The sequence below is a fragment of the Cucurbita maxima genome, unplaced genomic scaffold (genome assembly GCF_002738345.1).
Source record: "Cucurbita maxima cultivar Rimu unplaced genomic scaffold, Cmax_1.0 Cma_Scf00007, whole genome shotgun sequence".
Lineage (NCBI taxonomy): Eukaryota > Viridiplantae > Streptophyta > Magnoliopsida > Cucurbitales > Cucurbitaceae > Cucurbita > Cucurbita maxima.
In genome coordinates, this window is record NW_019272023.1 from 2,967,106 (window position 1) to 2,992,622 (window position 25,517).

Sequence of the window (25,517 nt, forward strand, 5' to 3'; positions counted from 1 at the left end):
AAAGATGAAAAAATTTTAAATAACTATTTTCAGAAAATAATAATAAATGAAAAAAAATTTGATACCCACAAATTCCATGGAGGGAATCTCTAAATGAGGGGGGACGATCTCTACTCCCATTGATAGGCATCACCTTGTAGACTCAAGGTTCCAAATAATAGAGCCTGCACCAAAAGTGAAGCAAGTGGCAGGCAAAATCTAATCATTCATAATTTGGACGAGTTCACTACAAAATCCAAGAAAATACAATGTACAAGTCGTCTGCTTTCTCAGACCTTCCTTGTGGAATATCGCCTTTAAACCTTCTGAAACTGCCTTTCACCATGGATTTCATATCCTAGTGAACCAGGAGAGAGCATATTCAGCAACAAGAAGCCAAAAGATCAAGAGCGTAAAGGGAAAGAGGTGGGCAGTAGAGAGATGACATTTCATCTAACCAACCCAAGCCTGCAGCAATTCAATGGTAATATTGCAACTCATCAAAGTTATAACAATGAGCCCGTAGTATAAAGTTTTGGACACATTAAGGGCAATCGTAGATGCTTCTTCAAGTTCAGGCAAGATAACGGTACAATTTTCTATCTTCTTTGTCCCTCTCCAAAAACTCCCTCTCAATAAGAGATTCAATTCGTTTTTTAATCACAACAGGGTTGGGAAGGAACCTTGACTGCAGCTGCTTTGTGACTTCAGCGACGATGTTATTGTGATCCAATACCCGCCTCGCCTTCATTATTCTGACTATCGCTGCCTCAATCTGTGGTTTCCGGTCTTCCTCTACCCTCTGCCGCGTTTCCTGGTTTTCTGGCTCGGACTCTCTTTGTGCAACCACAGTACCGATCTTCACCTTGTACAACTTGCTCGTGAACTTGTCGTTGAAGAAAAATGCATCATCTTCAGCAATGTCCTTGCTCATTGGCTCCTTCCGGAGGACATTCCGTCCTTTCACACAGGCTAATGACTGTAGACATCTTTTCAAGTCTACTGCTGGAATCTCTGTGGCTTGCTCGATGTCTCTATAATTCAACCGATCAGCATTGTTGAACAGCATTAGCACGCACATTTGGTACGTTGAAACATTCAACTCATGCTTCTGGCCCTTACCAAAAGTTGCTTTCAGATCGGCTGACCCCATATTCGTTTGCCAAGATAACCTTCTGCCAGTATGTGTCCCAAGGTAGTAGCTTTTAAATTTTTCACATATCCCAAGAATTTCTGGAGGAAGGTTGCAAGTTGTGCTGGCCTGAGTAGGCCACGAACCTGTAGTGAGGACTTGCACAACTAGTGTGGGACCTTCTCCTAGCTCAGCACCAAATCTTGAATAGAAACCCTGCATTGTATCCTGGGATGTCTTCATATCAGTGAACATACCCTCCAACTTTGAGGTAAATTGGTACCCACACTCTGTTTTGAGCTTAACAATTAAACTTCTTTCAGCGTCATCAGAGACAGTTTTTCCGGACAGAAGCCTCTTGGCCAAATGTTGCTTGTAATATTTCTCGAATACATCTTTCTCTTGAAGGTAACGAAAAAGCATCATAACCTTGTCTAGCACAATTTCGATATCCTCTTCACTGACTCCTCTCAATCCTCTACGTAGCTTGTCATCTACAAACAAGGATATAAATTCTGGAGATCGAGCATTCAAGTTGATAAAATATTCAAATGAGGAATTCAAGGCGTTTTGGAACGTCTTGTCGTTGTTGAATGCCAAGCTGATAACCTTGTCATATTTATCCTTCAAATCAAGGAGTCGCTGCACATAATCCACAGGATCTTTTATCCTATCAGGATCTGTCACCAGCTGCTTACCTGTATCACGGATGTAAGATGTCATGACATCCCTTACTATAGAGAGTCCACTTGGTACACGACGAAACAAGTTATACATTCTGCCCAAATCTTCATATTTATCATCAACAAACATATTTACTAAGCCTGAGTTTTCCATATGGACTAATCTTTGCATGTGACTTTCTATCATCTCTTTTTCCACCACACTGGTTATCTTAGGTTCACTTCTAGCATCTAAGTAATGGGATACTCTTTCTATTTCTTCATTCAAGCGTCTCTCAGCCTTTTTCAGATAATCCCCACAGTCACAAGACTCAATAAATTGCTGAGACTCGAGACGATAAAAATCTGCAGAGACATCAAGAAAATGCTTTTCAAAGTCTTCTTGGTAAACAGAAGAGCCTAAATCCATAAGCATCTTTACAATGTTCCTCATTAAACCCCTGTTTATAACTTCACCACTCCTTTCCATATGCACAAGTTCAAGAAGAGTATCTCGGAGTCTACTCTGGGTTTTGATAGAGTGGATGACAACATCCCTCCATAGATTCAAACCAAGTTCATGAACTGGAGTTTTGTGAGTGCTTGGGATGAAAGTTCTATCCATGTACATCAATATGTCGCGGATCATTTGCAAAGCCTTGTTGTGGTCTGCCCATTTCCTGTTCAATTCTACCAAAAAAAGTTCTCCTTGAGCTGCTTCAATTCCTTTAGAGATTTCTTTCAGATGAAATGTCATTGTGGTCACAAGTCCAGAGTAAAGTTTTTCCCCAAATTTATGCAGCACCATATTGTACGCATTCCTAAATGCATAAGATGCTTAATCATCAGGACAGAAAATATTTTTAAAAAATGACAAGATACACTCAAAAAGGCTTGAAAGCAATAAAAGAAACAGGGCTCCTACTATACTAAGCAGTAAAATACTTGCTCAAGTTTAAAAAAATAAATGTTGAAAACATACAACAATGTAGCTAACACTGTAAGTAGTCACAAACTAGCTGATAATGCAGCTACAATCACAAATTGTTGAAGCCAGTTTACTACTCCGTCCACATGCAAAATAACTTGATTTGAGTAAGAAGCTTTGAAGCGGATGCATTACATAAAATAATAATCCAAATTTTTTTTTTCAGGCAGTGGTGAAATAATTGTACACTAAAAATGCAAAGAGAGAGAGAGATAACGAAGAAGTTGAAAAAGCAGATCTACATGGTAGCACTTGTAATCTTTTTCATCTGAATTGTATTCCTATCCCTTCAAAATCATCATCACTTGGAATTTTAACCATAAAAGATGCACAAAGCATAAGTTGAACAAAACTCACTGATTTAATTTTAATAATGCACAAAGAAAAGTCCATCCTCCAACCTTCCCGTAGAACACTACATGCTGAGACAATACTCGAAATCACATTGAGCAAAAAATAAAAACATTTTGATTGGTTAAAGTTTACACGCTTAAATTGGAATGCATCTGATGACATAAACTACAGGTATGATGATAACTATCACAAACAAGTAACATTTGAACCCCTGTGCAGTTATCCTACATGCATATAGATGTGTTAGAGCATCAGTGGTGAATAGCATAATGGCATCTGATACGGATGTTATTAGGGATACATCAGTAATTAGTGAGGAAAGCTCTCTTCCTTCCAGCAGCCTCTAATCTTAGACAATTTCGTGTCTCATGGTAGATTCTTGATAATCTGACCTTAAGAAAGTTTCCCCCACAGCTATTTTGTCTCCAAAAATTTCACATTGCTCCCATCTCCAACCTTGAAATTACGATATTTTTTAATGGGCTGTCTGCACTTGCTTATGAAGTGCCAGGGGCTTCTTTTACTGATGCTTTCTTTGGTAACCATCCATGACTATCAACCTCACATTTTATTTTGATAAGCTCAACTGCATATTTTGTCATCCACTATTAATCTCCCTAGCAAGTTTTCAACAGGGAACATTCCAACTCCACTTAGCTGCAAAAGCAATGTTTCTTTTCTTCAAGTTTTCGGGACAGAGACCTCCTTCGTCTTTGTTCTAAAGAGAAATTTCCAACTTGTGAGGTGGTACCCTTCTTCAGCACCAATTTTAGCCCAAAGATAGTTTTGAACTTTACTTTCCAAGAGATTAGCTACCTTTGTTGGCATTTGTAAGAAAACAAGAAGGATTAACTCTACTGCAACCCGCCCTCCCTTTCAAGATTGCACAACTATCAAAAGAATTTGAAAAAGAATTCTAGGAAGGAACCACATTAATATGATTACTGGAACAATTTGATACTAAATTGAACATAAAAACAAAATAGCAAGCATGCAGAGATAACGTACTTGCAAACAATGTCCTCAAAAGACATAATCACAGTAACTTAATAAGCTTAAAATGGAAAACTACACAGAATTACAATGCTGTAGCTTGCAGCTACACACTTCCATAAAAAAAACAAACGAAAAAAGGAAAAACGAAAAGAACAAAAGTGGAACTTTCAACATCAGAGCCAAAATGTGTAGAAATTCAAGAAGGGTCATGAAGTAGGCAAAAATTGAAATGGTTTGGTGGTTATCTCTGTAAGTGGTCATGCCAGCTACAAATTGTAATCTGTAGTCAGATTAAGGATCATAGTAACTACTACAACCACATCTTGACGCCATGTTTGTTGAAACAATGGTATTAGTCTGTTTAGTCCGAAGGGGATAATGGATCAGAAGTATAAAAAATCTAGCTGCACATCCCTAAAGCTAAAGAATTCATAGAGACCATCCCGTTTATTCCTAGTTGTAAACTTGTACGAGAGAAGGTTCCTAGACAATCATGATATGTTCTTTTCTGGGCTACACTAGTTGAAGGAGAAGCCATCAATCAACTGTGTGGAGAACAACTTGAAGTCCTAAAAAAAGGACTTCTAGGTTGTTCATGATCTTTCTTAATTTATTTATATGATTTATACGCCATTAAAGGAGAGGCTTCCAACCGAGTTTGTGGAGTAGAACTTAAAATGTACTGTTTTCTTATTAGCCAGTCTAATGAGTCTTTCTTTTATGCCAAATGCGTAATATTCAAAATCACATGCCTCTTACACATGGATCTATCTTACCAAACCTACCTCTACATCAGTATCACATAAATCGATAAGGATATCAAACATTTCATCAGCAAGTTTAAGAAATAGAAAAAGGTCATATTTAATCTGGTAATACCCCATAGAAACAAGAAATGTGAAGCACAAGTATTGAATATAGACGACAATAGGGCACTGTACAAAACGATTGTCAAATGCCAAATTCACTCAATCAACTGTGTGGTCGCAAAAAAATTTCTAAAAATCGTCAATCAAAAGGGATAAGAGAAGAATAACTAGAGACATCTTTCTTTGGTTATAAGAGGGATTGTAGAAGACGATGGCATTCTAGATGAATGAAGGATTATAAATAACTTCTTATGCCATTTGGTTCAACTAAAACTAAGAATTTTTCATGAGGCTCGTGAACCAAGCAATTCAACTTCTCGTCAGTTGTTTTGCTCTCATTGAGTTGGATAATGTCCTTGCGAATAGAAGATCCATTCAGGACTATCACATACATAAGACTAGCAAATAACTATCATGCCTTACTTCATAAAGCAGAAGGGTAATATGTAAGTCGCAACATTTCCTTAAAAGCACTAACCATTCTCTGAAACACATAGGCGCAACAGAGAAGTAATATGAGAATCACTGCTTCAATAGAAAACTCATTGCACAAGTTGCAATCTCAAGTTCCATCCAAGAGTTGCAGCAAAGAGAGAGCGAAATAACACGCTGCTATACACGTGAAATGAAAAGGAGCGGAAGCAACCTGTAAAGCTCTTCGAAGCTGAGCCCGCTAGCGTTATGATTGTATATCTCGTGAATTGCATGTTCCAAAATCTTCCACGTCTTCTCAGCATATTTCGGATCCACCACGACCCGGTGCTTAAAGGCCTCTATCTGGAAATTCCTCTTCTTCTGCGCACTCATGGCTTCCAAAGATCGGATCCCAGAAAACCCTTAATCTTAATTGGATGGTCGAACCCTCCAACGAAGCCCTAGGTTTTGGAAAGACGCAGACGGATCAATTTTCACGGAAAGAGCAAGCAACAAAGAATGATGGAAGAAGATTTGAGAAAAGGGAAATGGATTACAGACAGAAATGAGAAATTGGACGAGGGAAAGAACACGGAAATCAATATCGAGAGGATTTAAGAAGCGCCTGGACAATCTTTGAAAGCAACAATTTGAAGAGAAAAAAGGAACAATGGAACAAAAATTTACACTTTTAATTGAAATTATCCTTTTCTTCTCGACGTGGTTCTCTTTTTCCTCCAATTTAACTGAGATGGGTTGCCCAAGCTTGGGAGGGTCAGACTGTCTTTGCAGCCGGGCCAAATTGGGGCGGAGGGATCAGACCGGTCTAACTTATTGCTTTTGTTTTTCGTTTTCTTTTTTCTCTAAAAACTTTAATGAAATTTAAAAATTTTAATATGCCCGAACCTATCCAACCTAAATTATAAGAATTGGGTTGATTAGTTTTTTAGAACCCGATTTGGTTCAAGTTGGATATAGGTTTATTGTGCAAAAGATCAAGTCAACCCGACTTAACTCGATTGCATAAAAAGAAGAAGAGAACGAGTTGTCAAGCTCAACCCATGTCCTTCTTCCTAAGCTGACGACCCACTACCCACTCGGTTCGTCTTCTTCATCAATTCATCTTCTTCATTCTTGGTAGCTCCTTCCTTCCTCAATGCACCACCTCATAGACGCACAGGCACAGTCGTACTCCTTCTAGTACTTCTTCATAGTCGCACTCTTTATATCATAATGAACTAGGATGCTATTAGTAAATTTGACGATTGTAGCCCAGTTGCACACTTATTTTAGTATAGCAATTGACTTGAACAACTTTTTTAAAACAACTAAACAACCCAACTCAAAATCTCTCAATTTCTCTGGCAATAAACTTGAACAACTTTTTTAAAACAATTAGACAACCCAACTCAAAATCTCTCAATTTCTCTTCGTATTAGAGACATGAAGATTCAAGATGGCTATTCATGGTACAACTAAACTAAACACTCAACTTGATGATAACTATTATTTGTGAAGTTTATAGCTAGCTAAGTCTTATCGCTAGCAGCCTTACGATTTTAAAACGCGTTTGTTAGAGAGAAGTCTCCACACTTTCATAAAAAATGTTATGTTTCTCTATCCAATCGATGTGGAATCTCACATTATCTGTCAAAAAAACCTCAACCGATCCGATAAAGCTCAACCACAAATCGTACCATAACTATAATTTTTTAGGATTACTACTTATACATTTGGGAATTCTACAAATATTGTTAAATTTAGGATAACTCCAATACTATTTATCATATCATCCACTTAGAAAATAATTAGTTTATAACTAAAGTGAACAACTTGAAGATATGTTGTGGTTCATTAGCTAGTTATCAACGGATCACGTTTCATATTTGATAGACCTCTTAGGTTTTTTTAACACTCACTTACTATGTACATTAGCATGTATTCTTCATTTTAATAACTCATCTCTACACCATATTTATATCTCTATATATTTTTAAAAAAATTTAACAGCGGTAATAGTAAAAGATATTATTATCAACATTTGAAATGATAATTAATGTTTTATTATTAAAATACTTTAAGTAACCTATAATAATTTGAAACAGTTTTAGAGGGTAGGGTTAATTTTTTTAAGATACAATATTAAAGGCAAGCAATGCATTGTATTAATTTACCGTGTAACTCAGGCTTTGCCTGAATGTGTGTATATATATCAGTAAGGCACAACTTGATTTTTCGCCCATTTTAACTACTAATTATTACATTTTAACTCATAAAATTTTAATTAAATCCATCCCTTAATAAACTATAACATTTATTATAATTACACCAATAAAATTTCAATTTCATCTACTAATTGATATTGATATATACACTAATATTTATTTTCTTGATTTTAATAGATAGCCAATATTATTGTCAAATTAGGATAGTATTTTAATTCATTAATCAACATCAAAATTTCATCTCAACTTTATCTTAAATTTTAAATATAATTATTATTTAATCAAATTTCTTTTTAAATTTAGTTTTTCATTTTTATGGGATCAAATTAAAAATTCATAAATATAAACGTTATAAATCTCATAATTTACGAAGTCATCGATCAAATCAAAACTTTTAGAAGGTACTTATAGCAAACTTTATATTCCTCGTTTATGCAATTTTCTTTTGTAATTATAATAATACAATTATTGAGGACACGTCAGCTCGTGAAAGGCCGTGACGCTCCATCCATCACCCGCCGTCCCACTTGCAAATTCCCACCCTCCCATGCCACCTGTCTCCCAAGACCTTGCTAACGTCATTTACACCCTCGGTCACCGTCTGGGACCCACCACTCCGCGCCCACTCACGTCCTGCCACGTCTCCTCCCTAAGAAAGATGCAAGTTTATCGCATCCACCAAAATCTACCTTACCAGTCTTCTTTCGCCACGTAACGAAAAATATTACCACCACGGATTATTAAAATGACGTGGCGTGGGAGAGGTGGAATTGCATTAGTGACGTGGCGAACAGTGAGAGAAATATCCATAAAAAGAAAATAAAAAACGAAAGCCCTTTACCTTATAGAGGAAAACGGTTTTTTGACCTTTCCATATAACCCCATTGTCACTTAACACGTGTCCCAATCATTCCGCACGTGTCTTCCGCCAGGCAATCACCTGGAATCGCACCCTTTTATCTCCAGAGTATATATTACAAAGGCACGGCCTCTGTTTTTGCGTCACTTGAGAGGAAGGGCAAAGAAAAAACAGAATTACAAACTGAACCACCAGTGCACGGCGTCATTATGACGAAGCAGTTGAAAGAGAATCAAGAACCATTCATCTCCGGTACCGGCGAAGACGAGTTTCCGGCGGCGGCAGGGTCGATGAGGTCGATTTGTAATCCTTGTGATTTTCACTCTTCGAAGACGTGCAAGGAAGTGGAAACGGATCAGGAAAGTATAGGATCGTCGGAGGAAACAGAGTCGCCGAAATCTGTAGCGAAGGTTGCGGACTGGAGGAAGAAAATGGCGTATGTTCATTACCAGATTCGGAGAATCAGAGAGGAGGATTTGCATCTTGGTGAAGACATCGGCGAAGGCTTCAACGCGAAAGAGAAGATTAATTCGATCGGAGATTGGTGCGATGTTCGACATAATCCTCCTCATTCTTATCATAATGATCGCGTTAGTTCTCAGATGAATGTTGTAATTTTCTCGAGGCCGATCTTGCCTAGCTCGCCGCTCAGCGGGAAGAACAAATACAGAACTATAAGTTAAGCAAGGTACGACTGTTCTTCATTCGATTTCGATTCTGCAAAATTAATTAAATCTTTGAGGAAACTGAAGGTTTCGCAAGGTTTCGATTCTCGTGATTGAGTTAGTTTTGGATACTGATTTTGCAGGAGAGAGATTAGTTAGAGTGCGCAGGAAGTGAAAAATTGGGGGAAGTTTTGATCTCTGGTATATGGCTGCATAGTTGTAGGGTTTGTTTGAATTTGTTAGGGCAAAATTAGCGAAATGGAACGATCAAAAAATTTGAACGATGAAACCTCTACTGTGTAAAGCCTAATCTCAATCGTAAAACAGAGAGAAAAAAAAATGCATGAATCCTGATGTTGTAAATAAATTTCCTGGTTTTTCTTCTTCTCTTTGAGTTCATTTCTGATTTGTTTCTTTGATCTCTTCATTCAAAACTTGGATGTCTGCCGAAGGTCCATCTATATTTACGGATACCTGTAATAGAAATTGTTTTTGAAAATGTTTCCTTTTAGAAAACTGATTCCACAAAAACTAATTGGAAGTACATATATATTTTTTTTTTAAATTGTTAGAACAACTATTAACTAAAAAAGAATCTAAAATACACCTTAACTTCAAATATTTTTTAATTATGCTCCTGTACTTTGAAATTTTTTATTTGTCTTTATTTTGAACTTTGGAACTTAAAATGCTCTTGAGCTTCAATGATTTTTAAAATATTTGTTTTTCAAAATTTAAAATTAAAAATCATTTCTCAATGTAATTTCAACCTGGAATTAAGGAATTCAAACGTATGATCTTTGGATCGGAATTTGTATTTTATGCTAGTTAAATCAAAACCTAATATTTTATGATGGAATATTTCCCCATAATTGCTGAAAAAAAAAATGAAAATCATACCAAATTAAGTTTTGAAAAATGGAAGTAACTTTTTATGCCTTTTCTTATTTTTACTGAAATGAATGCGAGATTTTTAGATTGTCTAAGAAAACAAGTATTTTTCATAAATATAGTTTCTTTTAGATATTTTCTTAACAAAATTATTTATATATAATTGAACCATTCATTTCCTTGAATGCTTATACTAATATCAAATTATTATAAAGAGATGAGTATCAAACATTATGAATAAACAACTTTAATGGAATGGTTTTCGACCATAGCCAATAGTCTTAATCACCTATGATTGAAACTAGAGATTGATGACTATTGCTAGCCACTAGTCTCAACCGCTGACGCAAGTCACCATACTGAGGATATGCAGAATTGCCCTAACCACTCTCCATGGATGGAAAAGGCGAGCACTAAAGAAATACACATCATTCATAGACAAAGGGAAATAGCATTGGATACTTTTCGAGAGATCTCCTCTAAATCACTAATACTATCGGTAGAAACATGAGCACCGAACATGAAAGTTCTAGATTCACGGTGATATTAGGAATGTGAAAGATATCCACCACATGATGATCTAATTGCAGTGGTGCCTTTGAAGAGAAATAAATGGGCCATGCTTTTGACAACAACCAATCATCAAATCACTGTCCAAAAGTGATTTTCCTTTATAATACATACTATCTTTCAACAACAAGATGGTGCATCTTATCATTATGTCTCTCCACTGTGTTTATAAAAACAACCAACTTTAAGGTCATATGTTATCAGAGTTCTTCATTACTGGATCTCAATTGATTCTGATTCAGTTCTTGAATGGAAAGATTGATGCCCAAATGAAATGGGTTTTAGATTGAAAACCAACCAAAACAATGAACAAATTCAAGAACAATCAAACTCAATTGCTATTCAATCAAGAATGGCTCAGAGTGGTTTCTGGTAAAATGCAAGATTCCAGACTTAAAAAGGCAAGAAAACAGAGCAGAAATCAGCTTCTGGTATAAACACTGTATTTGGTAATCTGAATACAAAAATCTCAGTTTTAAGTATACAATTTTTCTCAACACACAGAAGAGGATGAAATGCTTCACATAACATTATTGTTCTGTATTTTCCCCAATTAATCCTCCAAAACTTCTCCACTGTACAAACAAAAGGAAAGAACAGAGAGAATTTTCAGATTTGTACCTTGCAAGAGCTATTAATGGCAGCAGATGGGGCACCTCACAAGCCCATTTTCATTGCAATCGGTACACCTCTGGAAGCCATATCCATCTTCTGCTTCTTCTGCTTCTTCTTCTTCTTCTTCTTCTTCTTCTTCTTCTTCATCATCATAAAACACTTTACAGCTTCCAGAACATGTCTCACATGGCACAAATCTAATATCCCCACATGCCTCACAGACTCCCACATCGTCATTTTCAAGCTTCTCGCAGCATTCAAGCAGTTTCTCAAGCTGCCCATCTTCGTGTAGTCTGCGAATTTCTTCAGCGCCACCGATTTGCTTTCTCCCAATGAACACTCTGGGCAAGCTCTTCTGATCTTCCGTTAATAGCTGCTTGAGCTCCTCTTTAAACCCATTATGCATTGACACATCTCTCTCGTCTACACGAATCCCAATTGCTCTCAGAATGCTTCTAACATCACAGCAGTCTTCGTATGTCTTACGAATCCCTCTCAAGCTCGTGAAGTATAGAATTACCTTATCCCTCTTCTTCTCCTCCGGCCAACTGTAGAATTTCTTAGATTCCACGGTGGCTAACGGCGGCTGTTGGTGCTTTGTGTTCTCCACCGGGCGGAGATAAAATGGGTGATCCGGGGTGAGCTGCTGAAGAGACTTTCGAAATGATGAAATCACTTCCGGATTGAAATCGGAAGCCATTGAATCAGAGTTCAAATTCCCATCATCGATTTCATCTTTTTCTTCTTTTAATTGAAGCCAGAGAGGTTTATGAGATGAAACGGTACCATTTTGTTTCGGAATCGGCTTGGGCTGATCGATGAGGGATCGATGATCGTACGTACGGCTACCGAAATCGAACGAGAAGCTTCGATATCGGCTCGGAGACCAGAGAGGGCTAACATCCTCTAGCCCTTCCATGAGCTCCCATATGTTGATCGTCTCCGGCTCCCCCGGCGGCGTTCTGATCGGAGTTTTCGAAGCGGTTTTAGGGATTTTCTCTCTGATTATGCTCGACCATGTCTTCGCTTCCGCCAATCCCATTCTGAAATCCTCAATCGTCTTGGAATTGTCGCTTCTCTGCGACTGACGGCAATAATTACCGCCACCGCCACAGCCACCACTTCCGAGCTCCAACGAGCCTAATGTGGAGGAGGTTAGGGCTACTACATGATAACTATCGCCTTTGGCCTGTGGTGGATGATGAACTTGCATAGAGTAGCTTCGAGAAATCGGCGAATACGGCCGCCGGCAATGCCGGCACCGATTTGGTTTCGAGTTTACACATCCCATTGACGAATTAGATAAAGAGTAAAAGAAATGATAACATAAATCGATCACAATTTTTCAAAGTGACATTCTGTTTTTTTGGTTGAATCGGATGAAAGGGGAATGAATATTAGGAAGTGAATGAACGAAATCGGTGGATTTCAAAGAAAATTGTTTCTGAATCAAAAAACTGAACAAATTGACATTCCAACAATCGCAAGAACCCTAGTTCCCCCTTTTTCTTCTTCATCTGATCGTCAATGAAAATCAATCCCCAAATTGCAGAAATGGAAATCTCATAGCAAATCAGAAGAAGGGAGAAACATGTAGGTGAAGAAGAATGAGAGGAAGCATCAATGGCGAATTAAAAGTGGTGAATTCAGAACCCAAATTCCATGCCGACGTTCTACTTATACTTTCCTCAACAAAATCCAAACCCATTTCTTAACTTTATCTCCCTTCATCTTCAACCTTAGGCAAATAATTACAGAGACATGTGTGGCCATGACAGGCACGTGCTGCACGTGAGCTTTTAGGTTGTTGTGTTTCCGACAATTGTGTCCAAAGTTCTAAAAGTGATAAAAGGAACTTTGGATCTCACAGCTCCCATTTCCAGTTGCCATCATAGCTGCAGCTGATGAACCAGGCATGACTGATTAAACAAACCCTTATTGTTGATACAAATCAGCTAAAAGAGCGGAGAATTTGTACGTAAGAACGATGTATTTGTTCGTACAAGATATTTAGAATGGACATTGTAAGTATAATTTGAACTCAAAGTGGACACTATCATGTTGCTTGGAGAGACTAAAATTGTCGTGTCAAGTAGTAATAGCAGAGACATGTCCTAGACTTACCTTCGACAGACAATCATGTAAAACAATTGTGCATAAAACCCTCAACGTTCTTCATTTTTCCCATTATACCAACAATGGAAGTCATATTTGAAGCTTAAATATCAATCTCAACTAGCACGTAGGTATTTTGATTAGAGTTGATTGGAAATTAGAACGAATGACAGTGAGGATATTGGTCCCAACGAAGAGTGAATTGTGAGATCTTAGTTGGAGAGAAGAACTAATCATTCTTTATATGAGTATGAAGACTTCTTCTTAGCATACCTATTTCAAAAACTTTGAAGAGAAGCTTGAAAGAGAAGATTCAAATAAGACAATATCTACTAACAGCAGACTAAATCATCATCACCATGATTGGTCCGCCTTTTTCCATCTTATAATAGGTTGATTATTGTTGCCTTTTTTTCCATCTCTCCCTCTCTTTCTTTTCATCTCTCTTTTTTGCTTTATTTTTCCCTTTTGGTTAAGTGTTTCTCCCTATACAGATGAATTTCTAAGACACGAGGACGACCTAATCATTTTCATTCAATTCAATTCAACTAAATTTTATTAAATTTCGTTACTTATTAATACTTATATTAGCAAGATTCATAATTAATTATTATTGTATTATCGGTGCTATATAACTTAACGTATAGAGAAATAAAACATAATTAAAAAATTGGGTTGAGATTAAAAGACATAATTAAATACATCTACCTTTAGTTAAAAAGTACATATAATCTTCATATCTTTAACACCATACTCTATAGTCGCTTCAAACATGTCTTTAAGCATAAGTTTAATTAATGCCAAAACCAAATTCTTTTTCAAAAATTTTAAATTTTGTTTGGCACCCGTTTAAAATATTTGTAAACCTACAAAAAAATTAGCGAAGTTATTTGATATAATATCCGAGTAAAGTAGAGGTACATGAATTAACTGTACAAAAACTTAAAATAAATTAAATATTTTTTAATGTTTTTATCTGTGTTTTATTGTAAAATTGAGATGTTGCAAATTCACGTGAATTTTAAAGAAATGATGTATTTACATATGGAAGGTTGTTTTACTTGCCATCAATTTTACTTTCCATATGGGAAAATGTCTTTTTTCACTAAATAATTAGAATTTAACCATTTTAGAAAAAAAGTAACCATATTTCAAACCATGGTTAAATGATAAATTTGGAAATTTGTTGTTTAATTTAAACATATTATATAATTAGAAGCCGTGTAGCAACTGACTAGGAATACCCCTAAGTGACAGTCAAGAACGAGAACAAGAAGAGTGGTTAAATTTTCTCGAGTTTTTGATATACATTCAAAAACAAGAACAAGAACAGGAACGAGTTTTGTTTATTTTCAACCTCGAAGATTCTTTCCATTGTCATGATACGTCAAAATATAGAGAGCTTCCAAAAGGTAGAAAGAAGAGGAACCTTATTTTCTTACATCAGTAAACTCAAAAACACTTCACACACTTCACTTAGCTGAGAACTTAAACAGCATAATGTGATTGTAAGGCTTCTTAGAAGTCACAATGGTTGAAGGGAAATTGGGATGGTTCACTGCATCAGGATATCCTTGAGTCTCCAAACAAAGCGCTGCATGAGCTTGGTACACAAACCCCCCCTTCCCCTTCACGTCCTTTATATAGTTCCCTGTATACAACTGAACGCCAGGAGCATTTGTCAATACCTCCAACGTCCGTCCCGACTTCTCGTCGTACACCACTGCTGCTTTCTTCACCTTCTCTTCCCCGGTGCCATGGTCGAGCGCGTAGTTCATGTCGTACCCTTTTGGAAGCTTGTTTATTCTGCTTCCAACCTTGCGGGGCTTCAGAAAATCATATGGAGTTCCTTTCACAGATTCTAACTTTCCAGTAGGAATCAGATAGTTATCGACAACCGTGATTCGGGATCCGAAGATCTGAAGACGATGTGACAAAATGTCGCCACTGTTATGTCCACCAAGATTCCAGTATGTATGTTGAGCTAGATTTACAGGGGTAGGCTTGTTTAGAGCCTTGGCTTTCATTGTTAACTTCAGTTGGTTGTTTGCAATGAGTGTGTAATTGGCAGTCACCAATAGATCACCAGGAAAACCTGCAAAAATAATGGTTAGAATCGTCCGCTTTGACCCGTTACGTATAACCGTCAGTCTCACGGTTCTAAACGCGTCTGCTAAGGAGAGGTTTTGCACACCCTTATAAGAAATGTTTCGTTCTCCTCTCCAATCGACGTGGGATCTCACAATACTATTTCCGTTCTCACCTTCTTCACCGTCGAAACTGCGGTAGGAAAAAACGATTTGAGGAGAGCTACCACTTTTCTGATACTTGGTTACTTTCCAGACAACATCACTGAAGCCTCTAGTACCACCTAACATTACAAATCACTCATCAACTATTGATGTATTTGTGAAAAATATCAACAAAAAAAATGCCTGAAAAGTTCATAAACAAACCAAACAGAAAAATCAAGTTGTGTGAAATAATGTACCATGAAGTGTGTTGTTGCCTTCATTAGCAATCAGCTTGTATAGAACTCCATTCAGAGTAAATTTCGCGCCACTGATTCGATTCGCAACTCTTCCAACAATCGCACCAAAATACGTCGTGTCGTTCTAAAGACGCAAGAACATTTTTCTTTGTTAGTTGAATTGAATGGAAAAAAAAAGGTTTCCAAAGAGGAAACTCATAGATAAAAGAACACCAAGTTTATAGATCTAGTAGGTATAAAATTGAAAGTTGTTTTTGAAACGAACAGATACTCAAAGACTAAACACGTAATTTAACGATCTAACGTGGTTTCTGGAAAATAAATCACAAACAGAAGAACAAACTTCAATTTTTTTTTCTCAATTTAAGTATCACATCATAAACCTTTGACAAATCCTACAGAATTTGGGCCACACATGGATAATTATTCCAAGATTATAAGATATTTTGATTTCCCATGGCTTTTTACCGCGGGAGCAATTATAAGCCAAACAGAAACACAAAAACAGGATTAGAGGTATCAAACTTCACAATCAGAGTACCAATTGTAAGAGAAAAAAGGGCTCAAAACAGCTAAAACCTCACCTGATACTCCCGAATGGAATCATACCCAAGAACAATATCATCCAACTTCCCTGGAAAAAAAACCCCATAAGAGAAAAAGGAAACGAATTAAGAAACACAAGAACAGAAACCTTAAAAACCACCTACAAAAAAAGGGACCAAAATGGGGACAAACCATGCTTGTCTGGTACAAGAACAGACACAATAGTGGCACCCCAGTTGGTAAATTTCACTGAAAGGTCACCTCTCTTGAGCTCAAAAATCCCAATCTCCCGCTTCTTCTCAGAGGCATTAGCAATCCCAAAAGCAGCTAAAGCAATAACACAGAACAACCCCAGAAAAAACTTGCCCATATTTGCCAAAGAGTGAAGCGATTTTGCCCTCCTCCATATCTGCTTCACCGACCTTATAAAGAGAAGCATCGAAATGTAAGAAGAAGAAGAAAAGTGGGGAAATTGAAAGACCCATCTGGCTGAACAGAGACATGTGAGTGGTGGGTTTGACTTAGAAAACTAAAAAGGGTAAAATTTATTATCATTAAACTAAATTTTGGACGATTACCAATGGATCAATCATCAATGCACTGTAGTGGGCCGACCTTTCAGTGGGCAACAAGTCAAAATGAGTCCTTTTCCCTATGATTTTTCTTATGGAAAAGTATTCTTTTCCATGGGTGACAAGGATTAGTAGAAAGTTGAGTCCTACTCATATTAAAAAACTTAAGTGATTAGGACCATTTATAGTATCATTTTCTCTCATAAATCGGTCCAATATAAAATAAGGGACCAAGAAAGGAAAATTATAGGAATCCCGGATATTTGGAGCATTAAATTCTCTAAAAAAGATTTATTCATGTTCATTTACATTTTTATCTATTATTTTCGATTATAAAATTGTTGAGACGGAGCAAAGTGTGAAGCATAGGCACATGGGGGCATGATTAATTGGACTTTTTGAAAATGGTAATGATAATTGATGTGGAAATGGCCAGCTTTGAGATTCTTTTTAGTGTTAACAACAATGCCCAAAGGATGAGTTATCTGCTGCTCACACATGAAGGCTACTTGGACATATCCTCATATTTATGGTAGGGTTGACCTTGACCTCTGTTGTGGATAAGTGTTCATCCAAAGACGGAAGGTTGCCGGAGAAATAGATGTTTGTGAGTGATTTATAGTTAATTTTTAAACCAGAGACAAAATATCAAGCTTAGAAAAAACAAAAAATGGCACACTTATTTTAGTTGAGATTATGTCTAAGTCATGCATTAACGGACGAAGAAATTATGGAAATTGAAGAGTTAAGTGTCACAGTTGTAGTTATCCAAAACGTGTTGTCTATAGTTGTATATCAAATGTTTCGATTATGCTTATCTAGGATGTGTTGTTCATGGTCACATGCCTGTTCCAAATCCCTTTTAGATAGGTTTTTACTATTTCATATTGTGTCAATATAGGAGTATATGGTCGTTCATCAAAATTATGTCTATATCCACGCCTTAATAACTAATTAACTTCACGCCTTAATAACTAATTAACTTCAAATGAGTGTTGATTAGGATTAGGATATTGTTAAAAAAAAATATAAACAGTAAATAACATGAAATAATTAAGCCTCATCTTAAATATTACTTATGAACAATAATGATTAAAAGAAACCACAAATACTAGATGTTTCCCTTAGCTATACCCCGAGCACAAGAACAATAGTCACAACTCCAACTCGTAATAGCTTTATACCTTTACGCTCCAAATTATTATTTTCTTCGAACACTAAAGAAAGCCATTCGTTTCGTGCTTATTCTTTGTCGTTTGAAGGCGAAACTGTAAACATTAGAAACTGAAAGAGGAACTGGAAGAACATAAGAAATTCATACTCCTTTTTACTCGAAGTCCCTTTCTAACTCCACTATATATACATACAAAACATGATTAAAAACAGTAAGAAGAAGGGTGAAGGGAGCACCTAATTCATGTTCCACAAAACAAGAAACATCAATAAAAGAACCTTATTTTAACTCTCTCTCTCTCTCTCTCTCTCTCTCTGTTGTTTCTTCTAGAAGTAAACAAAGACTGTATGCTGCACACAAATGGTAGCAGTCCATGACAGCACTGTATGGAATGAACAAGATTTCATTTGCAGAGAGTTCATCGATTCTCTACTATCTTTGGCCCTTTGTACACTGCTCCAACGGCAGCCAAGTCTTTAGGTTGCTCTCTTTCTTCAAGCCATGCGTACCTTTCCCTATCCGCTTCTGGGACCGAAACCCCCTTCTCCACTGTCATTTTCCAACAAAATCATCATGTCAGTCACCCATCTCCTGTATTCACTTCATTATACACACACAACCTACCTGAAAATTTTGTGAAGGGATGGTCAAGGTAGTATGAGCAATGCCGACCGTCTCGATCGGAGTATGGCGGGCCGAGCACATCTAACACTGCACACGCTGTCACAGCTGTGAAGCAATGCATGTTTCCTCCATCTGCAGGGTAAAGAATGGATGAGTCGCATGGTGCCGTGAAGTCTGCGTCTACCTTGACTTCCGCTAACCGAATACCTGGAGATGTTCAACAACACATATTAGCAAATCCTATAACTTACATGTATCTCGACTAATCTCATCGACCAAGCGCAAAAGAGATTCCTGTAATCCATAGCTCGCCCTATCAGTTTTGGTTGTATAACAATCAACACAGACAACCCATCAACATCAATCTCTGTTATAGTCTTTTAGATACTTCCAATCATTTAAATCCTTACTTCAACCCTTCTTATGAGGGTCCAAACCCACTTCTAGCAGATATTGTCTGCTTTGGCCCGCTACGTATCGCTGTTATCTCACGGTTCTAAAACATATTTGCTAGGGAGAGGTTTCCACACTCTTATAAGGAATGTTTCGTTTCCCCTCCCACTGTGGTGTGGTGTGGTGTGGTGGTGTGGTGGGAAATGACTGTTATTTCAACCAATTGTAGAGTGAGCACATAACAATATTGCATAGAGACTCACTTCTTGAAGAAGCTCTGCCACGCGAGACGTTGGCACATGTAGACGTGCCATTCACAGTGCCGCCATCCACCCAGTCGTATGCCTTAATGTGCATGGTTCCAAAGAGAAGCTTGCTAAAGACTGTCATTCCAGGATGGTTGTGAAGTGGAATGACACCTGAAGGAGGCAAGCAAAATATTCCCATCTGCACCACAAATACAACACACATGGTCAAAAACTGTACAAATTTAAGAGCCTTCCACAACTAGATTGCTCTCTAATAAAGCAACTGAAAATGCATACAGAGAATTTGTTGCTCTCATAGAGGTGCAAATATGTTATAGGAGGAGTTCGTCGACCGGCTGTCGTCCGAAAATACGGCATCTCCGGCGACAACCCAACATCTACTGGCTCCATTTTATCTATATACAACAAGATTCATTATCAGTAACACAAAAACAAACAGCCACACTCAGTGAAGAAATGACAATAACACAAAGCAAACCAATTGGTTTTGATTGGGTTACTCTGAAAACCATCCCAAAAGCTCCTAATTTGCTTATGAACTTAAGAAATTGAGATGGGTTTAGCTCATTCTATAATCAAAACTGAACTATGTGGATGTTGAAGCTAATCATTATCCAACCAATATAGCTCAAGCACCAATATCTAGAACAGACATACCACGAAGAAAAATAATAAATAAATAGATACTCAGCACGTGCAGCAGGCAGTGCAAGTTGCAGCAAAAAACAGAGCTAAAATATACAATCCAACAGGACATTGAAAAAAACACAAAAAACCCAACACAAAAGCTTTTCACAAACGAGGTTCGTACAATTTGTACACATTAAAAAAATGGAAACAGATAGGCTTATGATTACAACACGAAACTACATTATCAATCAGAATTGGGAATTCAATTCAATTCAATTCAATTAGCAATGGGGTTCAGAATTAAATACAAAAACAAACACATACCCAGAACATCTCGTAGCCGTTCAATATCCTCAAAAGGGGGAACGATTCCAATCCCACCAGAAGCAAAAACTTCATTACAAGTTTCATAGAGTTTCTGAACCGGCAACGGCGAGGACTTCCTAGTCCGCCGCCGGTTCTTTCTCGACTTGTTATTCGTAGTTGTTTCTTTAGGCAATTCACAAAACTGCTTCCCCTTGCGATCAGCCAGATATCGCTCAATCCCCATTAACCCACCAAAAATTGGTAGTAATTGGAGGGAGGAAGTGAAAAATTAGTGAAATTAGGGAAAAGGGTGCCCGAAAATAAGCGAAAAGGATAGGGGAAAACGGGGATCTGGATAGAATCGAAAAGCGAAAAGGCCAAGAAACAGGGGAAGAGGGTACAGATTAGTAGCGATTGAGAGAAGGTGTAAAAATGGTCATCTCCGTATGGAGAAGAAATTGAAAGAATGGAGACAGAAGGGGTATAAAAGGGAGAGGTTTCCGCACAGAAAGAGAGAAAGAAAGATGGGTTTGAAGAAGAGAAAACCAGGGGCCATTCCCACCATTCCAGTGGGCTGTTCCAAACAGTGGATTTTTTTTCTATTTTTTTTTTCAGGTGGGGTTTATTTTGCCCTCACCAAATTTCACACTTAAATTTCTTTTTTTTTTTTTTCCACTTTTTTTTAATAAACAATATTAAAAAATAATCTTAATAAATGCTCGTTAAATTAATAATTTAGTTACAATCCATACTCGGTCAAATTTTAAATTAAAAGATAAAGTTGGAACAAAATTAATAATTAATTTCGACTTAATCAAATTAAATTTAGGCATAGTCAAATTAAATTTGGTATATTCCAAACTTTCACAAAATGTAAAGACATTTATAAAGGTGTATAATTTGTTATATAAAAATTTAGTGTTTGTAATATAAAAACATTCAAAGGATAACATTATTTATTTTAATATAGAAACTAAATTGTATTCATGTGCGTTAAATTATTACATACTAATTTTGTTTTTTGTAATTTACTTTTAAAATTAAGTTTAAAAATACTTCACCCATAGTTTGATTGTTTACGTTTACCCATAGTTTAGTTATTTTATTATTTATTTTTAAAAAACATAGTTTTGAAAATTTTATTTTCTTTTTATATTTTGGCTGAGAGTCCAAAATATTTAAAAAAAAAAAGTGAAAATTGGAAAAAGTTAAAATCAAATTAAAATAATTATTAAACGAATGTACAATTAGAGAATAATGGTCTCTTTCTCTGTCTCTGCATGGATTGCATGAATATAAATTTTAATTAAGAACAAATACAAATTTATTTATGAGGCTCAAAAAAGGACAAAAAAACTTGTAATTATATATTATATGTTGAATGTCTTAATTGTTAAGAGTTCATTTAACAATAATTTCAACTATTATTAACTTTTGTGAATCCTATTATAATAAGCTACATTCAAATTTTGATATTTTTTTTTAATATATAGTGATTTGATTTCAATAACTACCCGAAATAAAATTGGATATACAAAACCCTAAAATCGTTTACCCGTGTACGAGTATCCTTCTAGAACTGTATACAACGTACACGATTTTCTTTAAAATTTCAATGACTTGAAGAGATCATGTTATCCTTTTGTGTATGTTGGAAAATTACCAAGTCTACAAAAGTGAGCTGTTTTTTTTTTCTTGGTTCAATGTTTGATTTTAAAAGGCGAGAGAATTAAAATGTTTGGTTCAAAATCTATGAAAAATATTCTATTTTATGATAATTATGTTGGAAGATCTTGAATATATTAGTAAGAAAGTGATGACAGCTTGTAACGACTCATGTCTATGATTCAAAGACACTTGATGACTCTGACATTTTCGTGCATGTTACTTCTTGTGTCTTAAAAGTGAAAACTATCCTCACAAACTAACATGAGTTTTTTCAGCATGCTTTGTCCTCACTCTTAGTCGTCCTATCTTCACAATCGCTTTTATTCGGATGTCATCTCAGCTCATTCATGTGAGATCTCACATTGGTTGAAGAGGTGAACGAAACATTTCTTGTAAAAGTATGAAAATCTCTCTCTAATAGACACGTTTTAAAACTATGAGGCTGACGACGATACGTAATTGACTAAAGCATACAATATCTACTATTGATTGACTTTTACAACTCATGTACTCTCTTTTCTTCAAGTTTCACACCGCTTATATTTAAAGTAGACAATAAAATACGATCGTAAAAGACTTAAAAGTCAAAATTGAATTTACAAATGAACGTTGAATGAATTAGAACGAGGTAATAGTTGGAAAAGACATGTCTATGTAATGATTACATCCTTGAATCTTGACTTTGGGTCAGCTAAAAGTTTGAACATTCTTTGATTGACTCCTTACTCAAAATATTCCACCAACAAAATTGCAATCACACAAAATGTTTGATCCGACATTCCATGAAAAAAAAAAAACAAAATGATTGATTAATTAACTTATTAAATATGATGTCCATGTCTAATGGGCATTACCCTTTTATTTTCCTTCTAATTAATTATATATATTTTAAAAAAAATATTAGTAAATTTGCATGTATTAAACAAGTTGATACCAACTCGAACGTTAGAGTGTAAGTGACTTAGTATCAAACTCATGTTCGATTGAAAATGAATGACAATAAACAAAGAAAAATATTAGATAGATAACGAGTTCATCGTAATAAAACAAAAAAAGTGTATTAGACGGTGAAGTGAGCTCCTTTTAATTATAAACGACTAATTTTTAATTTTTTATTTTAGAGTAAAAGAATAAATAATATGAATGTATTTTTTTTTTTAAATGTAAAAATCAAATAAATTAGAGTAAATATTAAAAATCCTCTCCAAGAAGTGATTATTCAAATTATTTCCAAGCAAATTTCCTATTTTTATCATTTTAACCTATTTAATTTTATCTAATTAAAATAGAAATTTCATACCTTCTAATGTGAAATATAGCATAATTGGGACAACTGTTTTTATTGGATGAAACAATAATATAATTTAAGCTTTATAATATTTTTAATCGGTATTTATTGTACCTTTTGACATACTTATAAATGATTTATGGCGTTCGAAATTATATGAAAACATGTTTTAAATTTTGTAAAATCAATTTGAAAGGTATGAAAATAGCATTTAAAAACTATTTATTAAAATTACAAATGAACTTTAATATTAATTAAAAAATAGATAGAATTTATTTAAAACTAAATTATTGTATAATAATACACGTTCAATAATAATAGTGTCTGCACATTATAAACTAAAATAGATATTTGGAAAATTAAAAAAATAAAATATGAAATAAGGTCTGTTTAAATATTAATTTTTTTAAGAAGAGGGAGAAAATTTGATATTTTTGTGCATTCAAATTAAATAAATTTTAATTTGATTTGATTTAAAAATTAAGGAAGGAAAAGAAATAGACAATTTAACGATCAAACTAGAGAGAGAAGTCAAATTACACGTGGGAGGAAAAAGTTTGAGATATTTATATACAAAAGAATAAACAAATAATAGAAAAAAAGGTAACCAAATTCAAAGCAAAAATAACAAAGAACAAAGGTAAGCTAAATTATTCATAATCACCACCAAAAATAAGATTTTGCCACGTGTCAGACAAAAGGGTACAGAATCCGATTTTTATTCTTTGAAAAACAAAATGAGAGGATAAGGCTTACCTTTTCCTTTTTCTAAATATATATATATATTTTTTTTTCTCGTGTGGGCCCCACTTTGTGGTTAGTTTTTCGTGTTTTGTAGGGCATAAATAATCAAAATCCGCCCTGACGGCTGAAACGTGGCGTAGCATGGCCTCACGTGGACGCCAGGTGGCATGTCCATGACTTGGCTCATCCAATCATCCTCACACTATTTTCGCCTATTCCACGTCCTCCTTATCTTTTTAGATTTTTAATTCTGCATTTTGTACTTAATAAATGAATTAATTGTTGTACATTATTATAAGATTTATCCATTTTATATCCGCTAAACTTTAATCACTTTCCTTTTATGTTTTTTTTAAACTTCCTTGAGAAAGATTATTAAGGTGGATTAATTAGCTAATATGAGACTCTAATCTATAAAATTTTTAAATATTTAAGGACTAAATATAAGAATTTTAAATATTTAAGAACTTTAAAATTAAAAGATTAAATACACACACATTCAAGTTTATAAATTAAATTTGAAATTTAAACCTTCTATTATGCATTTTAATTATAAGTAAAAGAAGGATATTAAAAAAAAAAAAGTACTTTAATTCATGTTTTGGAAAGAAAATCAAGAAACGAGCTGTTTTCGTGGTTTCTAAAATTCGGACACCTTTTTAGAACATTTTTGAAAAAATGACAAGAAATATTGTATTCCTTAAAAACGAACATTCAGGTACAAGGTTGCATATATGCCCGACAGGTCTTTATTATCCGAGTGTCGAGGAAGAAAACCGAGTATTCTTTGCCGTTGAAGCTAGATGGGAAAAAAAATTACTCAATGTAAAGGAATTCTAAATATTTACCAGGTTGTGTCCGCTTACAGCCAGCCAAGTCAGGTTGTTCAATCTCTCTTTAGTTGCTTCAGAAAAGAATGCATACAATAAAGAAGCCATAACCAACCAGCACCTCTACTGATTCCTCAGCTAATCTTGAACTAGGTTATGTAGTGATGCTAGTACAACATGGTATAATGTAAATGCCATTCAGCTATAAAGAACTAGAAATTGATTGATCGATCATCTATGCACTGTCAGATTCATTTCCCGAATCTATATTCATTGGTTGTGCATTCTTATACCCACTGATTTCCTCCTTGTACCGTTTTTTGTCATCCCGAGCCTTCGATTCGTACGGTTCTTTCTCTTCCGCTGCAAGTAAATGAATCAACGCTCAGCTAAAATATACATGCGTTTCTTCTCAGCTTAAGGTGACATCAGGATCTTTAATGATGCAAGAGATCAATCCAATTAAAATTTAGAAAAGCCACATACCCGACATCTTATTCCACTTGTCTCCAAGTACTCGTCCTAATTCCGTGAAAGAAATTCCAGGAGTACTTTTCTTTATGTTCTGCAATGAGGAAATACAGGTAAGCAAACTACCAATTTCCTAGTATTAGTAAAAACAAAATAATGGGGGGGGGGGGGGGGGGG

The 25,517-nt window shown here is 35.6% G+C and overlaps 5 protein-coding genes and 1 long non-coding RNA gene across 8 annotated transcripts in view; 1 reads left to right on the forward strand and 5 right to left on the reverse strand.

Annotated features, from left to right (window-relative positions):
• Nucleotides 1-185: 185 nt before the first annotated feature.
• LOC111482252 (cullin-3A-like) lies at nucleotides 186-6,117 on the reverse strand. The gene is made up of 2 exons (XM_023127955.1): nucleotides 5,627-6,117; nucleotides 186-2,594 (listed from the first exon to the last, which is right to left on the reverse strand). The coding sequence occupies exons 1-2, from the start codon at nucleotides 5,785-5,787 to the stop codon at nucleotides 554-556; spliced, it is 2,202 nt and encodes a 733-aa protein (XP_022983723.1). The 5' UTR covers nucleotides 5,788-6,117; the 3' UTR covers nucleotides 186-553.
• A 2,522-nt stretch (nucleotides 6,118-8,639) lies between these two features.
• Nucleotides 8,640-9,527, forward strand: LOC111482377. Its single transcript, XR_002718199.1, has 2 exons — nucleotides 8,640-9,166; nucleotides 9,287-9,527. It is a non-coding gene; the product is annotated as an uncharacterized LOC111482377 (long non-coding RNA).
• A 1,489-nt stretch (nucleotides 9,528-11,016) lies between these two features.
• Nucleotides 11,017-13,023, reverse strand: LOC111482301 (uncharacterized protein At3g28850-like). Of its 2 annotated transcripts, XM_023128013.1 has the most exons (2): nucleotides 11,370-13,023; nucleotides 11,017-11,339 (listed from the first exon to the last, which is right to left on the reverse strand). In XM_023128013.1, the coding sequence occupies exons 1-2, from the start codon at nucleotides 12,508-12,510 to the stop codon at nucleotides 11,239-11,241; spliced, it is 1,242 nt and encodes a 413-aa protein (XP_022983781.1). In that variant the 5' UTR covers nucleotides 12,511-13,023; the 3' UTR covers nucleotides 11,017-11,238. The 2 variants fall into 2 exon arrangements, with proteins under 2 accessions (XP_022983781.1, XP_022983780.1); XM_023128012.1 differs by having other exon boundaries at nucleotides 11,017-13,021.
• Nucleotides 13,024-14,656: 1,633 nt separating this feature from the next.
• Nucleotides 14,657-22,515, reverse strand: LOC111482311 (aldose 1-epimerase-like). 2 transcript variants are annotated; one of them, XM_023128036.1, is made up of 6 exons: nucleotides 22,511-22,515; nucleotides 16,564-16,772; nucleotides 16,410-16,459; nucleotides 15,826-15,949; nucleotides 15,598-15,705; nucleotides 14,657-15,429 (listed from the first exon to the last, which is right to left on the reverse strand). In XM_023128036.1, the coding sequence occupies exons 2-6, from the start codon at nucleotides 16,739-16,741 to the stop codon at nucleotides 14,807-14,809; spliced, it is 1,083 nt and encodes a 360-aa protein (XP_022983804.1). In that variant the 5' UTR covers nucleotides 16,742-16,772; nucleotides 22,511-22,515; the 3' UTR covers nucleotides 14,657-14,806. The 2 variants fall into 2 exon arrangements, with proteins under 2 accessions (XP_022983804.1, XP_022983802.1); XM_023128034.1 differs by lacking the exon at nucleotides 22,511-22,515 and having other exon boundaries at nucleotides 16,564-16,847.
• Nucleotides 18,241-20,842, reverse strand: LOC111482338 (plant cysteine oxidase 2-like). Its single transcript, XM_023128075.1, has 5 exons — nucleotides 20,358-20,842; nucleotides 19,680-19,798; nucleotides 19,398-19,581; nucleotides 18,742-18,948; nucleotides 18,241-18,666 (listed from the first exon to the last, which is right to left on the reverse strand). The coding sequence occupies exons 1-5, from the start codon at nucleotides 20,581-20,583 to the stop codon at nucleotides 18,536-18,538; spliced, it is 867 nt and encodes a 288-aa protein (XP_022983843.1). The 5' UTR covers nucleotides 20,584-20,842; the 3' UTR covers nucleotides 18,241-18,535.
• A 2,340-nt stretch (nucleotides 22,516-24,855) lies between the features above and the next one.
• Nucleotides 24,856-25,517, reverse strand: part of LOC111482257 (FACT complex subunit SSRP1-like) — a 6,933-nt gene continuing 6,271 nt past the window's right edge. Inside the window, exons 15-16 of the mRNA XM_023127962.1 lie at nucleotides 25,356-25,434; nucleotides 24,856-25,232 (exon numbers count right to left, since the gene is read on the reverse strand). Of these exons, the coding sequence (XP_022983730.1) occupies nucleotides 25,105-25,232; nucleotides 25,356-25,434 (207 nt within the window). The 3' untranslated portion in view covers nucleotides 24,856-25,104. The remainder of the gene's footprint in view (nucleotides 25,233-25,355; nucleotides 25,435-25,517) is intronic.